General features: G+C 50.1%; 1 protein-coding gene across 1 annotated transcript; it reads left to right on the plus strand.

The window, feature by feature from the left end:
• Window positions 1-1,788: 1,788 nt before the first annotated feature.
• On the plus strand, window positions 1,789-5,430 carry FOXR1 (forkhead box R1; the record flags this gene model as incomplete). The annotated part of the gene is made up of 5 exons (XM_008068264.1): window positions 1,789-1,863; window positions 1,969-2,216; window positions 2,457-2,683; window positions 4,720-4,955; window positions 5,356-5,430. Coding segments are annotated over 5 exons (815 nt in total), but the record flags the coding sequence as incomplete, so codon positions are not given.
• Window positions 5,431-6,879: the final 1,449 nt, after the last annotated feature.

Below are 6,879 nucleotides of genomic sequence, written 5' to 3' on the forward strand. Positions count from 1 at the left end.
TTCCGGCTACTTGGAAGGCTGAGGTGGAAGGATCACTGGAGCCCAGCAGGTCGAGGCTGCTGCACTCCAGTCTGGGCGACAGAGTGAGATTCCAACTCAAAAAAAAAAAATTTAAAAAAAAAGAAAGAAGGACATAGCCGAGATTTAAGGTAGAAGAAGTGTTGGAGGGAGTGACAGTAGGCCAGGAGCTAAAACCCCTCTAATGAGAGGGAGTGGCTGAGAGTTTAGTAGACAACAAGAACAATGAAGACTGATTAGCATATGTTTCTGTGTTAACTTGAATATACAAACCCAGAAGTAACTGGTAAGGTATAGTACATTGTAGTCCTACCCTATTGGTCTTCACAATGGCTGTAACCAGTTGATACTCAGAACTACAGTAAAATAAGGGATTCTGTTTCCTTACATCTTTCTTGGTGGTATCTGTCTTTATAATTTTTGTCAATTTGATTGTAAATGTGTTAGCTCATTATTTTATTGTGTTTTTCTTATTTTTTAAATATTTTTTAACTGGGCTCGGTGGCTCAGCCTGTAATCCCAGTGCTTTGGGAGGCTGAGGTGAATGGGTTGCCTGAGCCCGCAGGTTCGAGACCCGCTTGGGCGACTTGGCGAGACCTCATCTCTACAATAAATCAAAGAAAAATTAGCCAGGTGTGGTAGCGTGCATCTGTAGTTCCAACTACTTGGAAGGCTGAGGCGGAAGGATCGCTGGAGCCCAGCAGGTCGAGGTTGCAGTTGCTGGGAGCGGCCACTGCACTCCAGTCTGGGTGACAGAGTGAGACTCCGTCGCCCAGGCTGGAGTACAGTGGCACGAACACGGCCTCTATAGCCTTGACCTGCTAGGCTCAGGTGATCCTTCTGCCTCAGCCTTCCAAGTAGCTGGAACTACAGGCATGTGCCTCCATACCTGGCTAGTTGATTTATTATAGAGAAAGTTCTCGCCAAGTTGCCCAGTCTGGTCTCCAACCCCTGGCCTCCGGCAATCCTCTTGCCTGCGCCTCCCAAAGTGCTGGGATCTCAGGCATGAGCCACTGTGCCCAGCCTGTGTTTTTCTTAGTTTTATATCTTTTTTTTTTTAAATAGAGATGGGGGTCTTGCTGTATTGCGCAGGCAAGTCTCAAACTCCTAGGTTCAAGCAAGTCTCCCAAGTTGGCCTCCCAAAGTGCTGGGATTACAGGTGTGAGTCGCCTTGCCCAGCCTCTTTGTAGGAGCTCTGTATATATTAGAGAACTGAGGACTTTGGGTTGAACTTTTTTTTTTCTGGTTTATTTTATTGTCTTTTGTTTGTTTTGTTTTTTTTCGTTTTTGCTTTTGGTGATTTTTACCCTTACTTTTTATATATTATAATATGTGCATAACTTACCCTGAGCTATCAGATGGTGGTGCCATTTGCTGAGACAAGGAACGGGAGAAGGGCAAGAAGATGGAATTGGTTTTAGAAACATTGATTTTGACATGCCCGTGGGCTCCCCAAGTAAAGACATCCAGTAGGCAACTCAGCTAGAGGGGACAGCAGGAGGCTGGGCTAGAGGTGGAGATCTGAGCCCTAAAGGTATAGGTGGTGACCAAAACCACAGGCATGCATGAGATTGTTCAAGGACAGTATTGATGAAGTGAGAAGAAAAGAATGCAGCGGGGAATGAAAGGGTCAGCGAGGTCAAGGGAATATGATGTCGTAACTCCCCAGTAGGGTCCATGCGCTTCTCCCAGGGAAGCCTCAAGGTCTGGGACCCTAGGATCACAATGGAAATCTAGGCTGTTTTGACTTTCTGTCTTTCTTATTGCCAGTTGCCAGATATAAACTCCGAATAGTTGACCCACCACAATTACCCCTAGAAAGAAAACCCAACGCTGATGAAGATGGTGAGTAGAGAGTTCTCTGATATGGCCCTGTGGTCTGAACTGGAGACCAGGACACCCAAAACCAGTGGGCTGTGGCATACAATCTCCTTTTGCTTCTGCACACAGGTCCAGAGTTTGAACCCAACCTGTGGATGTGGGTAAACCCTAACATCGTGTATCCCCCTGGAAAGCTGGAGGTTCCAGAACCTAGTAAGAGAGAGGATCTGACAAGCACACTCCCCTCCTCTCAGCCACCCCAGGAGGAGGAAGATGCTAACCGCTCAGAGGCCACAGGGGCGGAATCGTTGCCTCCTTCCTCCAGCGAACAGTCTCCCCCTCCAATGTGGTTTGCCTCTTCCCCCAGCAACTGGGAGGTAAGGATTCCTTGGGGGTGTGAGCCGGACTTGGGCAGTAGGCAGGCTGGGCATGGGGAAGGTCCATCAGCGTTCTGTTTTCTTAGGGAGAGTGAAAGGTTAATGGGTTCAGAAATCACCTACATCCTTGGGTTGGGGAGAAGCCCAGATGGTGGCCCTAGATCACTCCCCCTTCCTGCCACTGCACCCTGGAGTAGAGGCTGAGGAGTCAGGACCAGTTCCTACTCTGTGCTCCTCTAGCTCACAGAAGAGGCGGAGGCTGAGGACCAGGATGACAGCTCCTCTGTGGCTCTCCCGTCCTCTCACAAAAGGGCCCCCCTCCAGAGCCGGAGGCTTCGGCAAGGCAACAGCCAGGCGGGGAGGCTCTGGTCCCGGCCCCCTCTCAGTTACTTCCACCTAATTGCCCTGGCATTAAGAAACAGTCCTCCCTGTGGCCTCAACGTGCAACAGATCTACAGTTTCATTCGGTATGTGCCAGGGGCCCTGTGAGGAGGGGGAAGGGAGGGGGCCAGGACCTGGGTCCGATGCCTTCATTTGCAGACCTGGACTGCTGACTCGGTTTCCCTATCTGGGTATGAGAAGACAGGCACGTTCCCAGTTCTCTTTTTCCAAGCACACATCCACTCCCTCTCCCCTTCCCATCGAAAAATCTCCAACCTTTTTATGGCGTAGTTCTCTCTTAAAACACAAATTTGCCGGGCTCGGTGGCTCAGCCTGTAACCCCGCGCTTTGGGAGGCCGAGGTGAGTGGATTGCCTGAGCCCGCGGGTTCAACACCCGCGTAGGCAACTTGGCGAGACCTCATCTCTACAGTAAATCAAAAAAATTAGCCGGGCGTGGTAGTGCGCACCTGTAGTTCCAGCTACTTGGAAGGCTGAGGCGGAAGGATTGCTGGAGCCCAGCAGGTCGAGACTGCTGTGGCCGGAAGTGTGCCACTGACTCCAGTCTGGGCAACAAAGTGAGACTCCAACTCAAAAAACAAAAACAAAAACAAAAATAAGCCGGGCTCGGTGGCTCAGCCTATAATCCTGTGCTTTGGGAGACTGAGATGAGTGAATTGCCTGAGCCCGTGAGTTTGAGACCCACCTGGGCAACTTGGCAAGACCTCATCTCCACAATAAATTACAAATTAACCGGGCATGGTAGTGCGCGCTTGTAGTTCCAGCTACTTGGAAGGCTGAGGCGGAAGGATTGCCGAAGCCCAGTAGGTCGAGGCTGCGGTGGCCGGGAGCGACCACTGCATTCCAATCTGGGCAACAGAATGAGACTCCAACCCAAAACAAAAAACAAAACCCACAAATTCACTTGGTCAGGTAACAGTTTCTCTCACCATTTCTCAAGATTAGCCAGTATAATATCTGGTTTCCCCAACAGTTTCCCACCTTCTCCTAGGACTGAACTGTCTGACACAGTTCCCTGTACCCCCAGGGGCCAGGGAGCCCAGTTGAGAAAGAATTTATGTTTAGCGCTTTTTTTTTTTTTTTTTTTTTTTTGGTAACAGGGTCTTATTCTGTTGTCCAAGCTGGAGTGTAGTGGCAATAATCATAACTCACTGCAACCTCAAATTCCTGGGCTCAAGCGATTCTCCTACTTAAGTCTCCTGAGTAGCTGAGACTACAGGCGTGAACACTCAGCTAATTTTTTAATTTTTTTGTAGAAACAGCGTCTCACTGTGTTGCCTTGGTTGGTTTTGAACTCCTGGCCTCAAGCAGTCCTCCTGCCTTGGTCTCCCAAGGCTCTGGGATTCCAGGCATGAGTCACCGTGTTTGTTCCATTTACTTCTGATAGTCCTGTACACACAAGTGTGAGAGAGTTTTTCAGACCCTTTCCCAGTTATTAGGAGAAAGCCTAATGTCTCAAAATATTAATCCTCAAGTGGAGTCCCTCCTTTGCCAGGATTTCTCTTTTTATTTTTGAGTCGGAGTCTCACTCTGTCGCCCAGGCTGGAGTGCAGTGGCACATTCACGTCCACCATAGCCTCAACCTGCTGGGCTCAGGCGATCCTTCTGCCTCAGCCTTCAAAGTAGCTGGAACCACAGGCCTGTACCAACATGCCCAGCTAATTTTTTTTACTGTAGAGACGAGGTCTTGCCATGTTGCTCAGGTTGGTCTCGAATCCCTGGGCTCAGGCAATCCTCTTGCCTCCCCCTCCCAAAGTTCTGGGATTACAAGCATGAGCCACCGCGTCCAGTCAATTCCTCTTACAGAGGCTGATTGACCTGATTCAGTTTTGTTCATGCTGTTGTCCAAGACCTGAGCCCGCAGAAGGAGGGAGGAAAATGAGCCTGGGGCTGGGGAGTGAACTGGACTTAAAAGGGGATGGGTCACAAGCAATGCTCCAGAGGGGGAGACTTTGCCCTGTGCTCAGTCGGCAAAGAGCAGTTCCAGGCCAGCTTGCTGTTATCCACCAGGAGAGAAGGGCTGAGGCTCCTGGCCCGTGGGCCAAGAGTAGGGCATCCCCCAAATAAATCATGCCTTTCCTTACCTTTCCTCCCTGTCCACAGACAGCACTTCCCCTTTTTCCAGAAGGCTCCGGAAGGCTGGAAGAACACGGTTCGCCACAATCTGTGTTTCCGAAGCAGCTTTGAGAAGGTGCCTATCAGCATGCAGGGTGAGGCCAGCACTTGTAGATCGTGCCTCTGGAAGTTGACTGAGGAGGGACACCGCCGCTTTGCAGAGGAGGCCCGCGCCTTGGCTTCCACTCGGCTGGAAAATATCCAACAGTGCATGAGCCAGCCAGGTGTGAGGCCTTGTCATGGGTGGGCCCAAGGGGAGGAGACCTGAGGATCCTGACCCAAGGCTGAGTGTGCAAGCCAAGGTCACACCATGGGGGGGGGGGGTCTTCTGGGGGAAGCAGGGAGAACAACAGTGGTCTGACACCCTCAGGTGAGACCTCCCCACCAGCATAGGACTTGACCGGCCGCACAGCCCAACAGCCTGGGAACACAATGTGGGGAGTAGAGGTTATGTGCAGGAGGGACTTTCTCTTTCCCTGTGGCAGTTCAGGGAGACCTCAGAGAGGAGGTGGCATTTGGGCCTTGAGTGAGGAACAATAGATCACCTGCTATGAGAGCATTCCAGGCCTAGGGAACAGCAGCTGCAAAGTGCATACTCCTTTGAACACTCTCCTTTTCTTACAGATGTGATGCCCTTCCTCTTTGACCTTTAACTCCAAGAAGCAAGAGCCAACCCATGCCTTATTAAAGTTTTCCTCAGCACCCTTTTGTGTGTGTCTGTATGTGGGTGGGGGTGGGTGTCTCTGAGGATGGAGTTAAGGGTGGAGGTGGAATTCAGCTCCAGGGATGGAAAGAGGATGCCCTCAGCTGATGGATGCTCCTGAGACGATGGGCAGCCACCTGGTGGGTGGCAAAGGGAGTCCATCCTTTTCTTTCTTCAGAGAAGGAGAATACTTGGCTCTCTTCAGCATCCTGGAACAGTTTCCATTTTTCTGTCTTATGAAGATAATCTTGGGAGATGCCAGCTTGTAGCAGCCAGCCCTGGAAGTACCACCCACTCATTCAACTGATATTTGTCAATCTGGTATTCTGTACCAGGCTCAGAGGCTAGAATACAGGCCCGGCCTCTGCCAGGGATGACTTCTGCCCTGTTCTATGGTGGCTGTATAGGGTGAAGGCTTGTGTTAGGGGATCATGGAGAGGACGTGCCCAAGGAAAGGCTTTAAGGAGGTGCTGCTGTTTTTTTAAGCTTACAGGTGATAATTTTTATTTGACTTTTTATTGATTGGTGATTTCAAACAAAGTAGAATAGTATAATAAACCTCCACATAGCTCATTTAGCTTTATCCCCGAATGGACAACACTTTTATTGATATTCTCCATTCTTTCCCCTTCTCCAGATTATTCTGAAGCAATTGCTAGACATTTTTCTTCCCCAAGAAGATTCTGAACAAGCTGGATGCAGTGGGTCTTACCTGTAATCCCAGCACTTTGGAAGGCGGAGGCAAGAGGATTGACTGAGTCTAGGGGTTCGAGACCAGCCCAGGCAACTTGGTGAGACCTTGTCTCTACAATAAATCAAAAAATTAGCTGGGTGTGATGGTGTGTGCCTATATTCCAGCTACTTGGAAGGCTGAGGCGGAAGGATTGCCTGAGCCCAGCAGGTCAAGGCTGTGATGGCCGTGAGTGTGCCACTAAACTCCAGCCTGGGCCACAGAGTGAGACTCCTACCTAAAAAAATTTAATTTTATCTGAATACTGGTCATGTTTTCCAAATTTCCTATTTTCTTAGCTTTTTAGCTGAAATATTCCTATTGAAAAATCTTCCTCTCAGTCTTACCCTTGTCACCCAGGCTAGAGTGCAGTGGCATGTTCATGGCCACTGCAGCCTCAACCTGCTGGGCTCAGGCGATCTTTCCGCCTCAGCCTTCCAAGTAGCTGGAACTACAGATGCACACCACCATGCTTGGCTAGTTTTTTTGATTTATTGTAGAGATGAGGTCTCACCACATTGCCCAGGCTAGTCTCAAACTTCTGGGCTAGGATTACAGGCTAGCTGGGATTATACCGTGCCTGACCTGGACTGAAGTACAACCTTTATAAGAAAGACAAGAGGAAGCCGGGCTCGGTGGCTCAGCCTGTAATCCCGTGCCTTGGGAGGCTGAGGTGAGTGGATTGCCTGAGCCCGCGGGTTCGAGACCCACCTGG

This window comes from Carlito syrichta, unplaced genomic scaffold, assembly GCF_000164805.1.
Source record: "Carlito syrichta isolate Samal-C Ts95f unplaced genomic scaffold, Tarsius_syrichta-2.0.1 Scaffold309899, whole genome shotgun sequence".
In the NCBI taxonomy this organism is placed as follows: domain Eukaryota; kingdom Metazoa; phylum Chordata; class Mammalia; order Primates; family Tarsiidae; genus Carlito; species Carlito syrichta.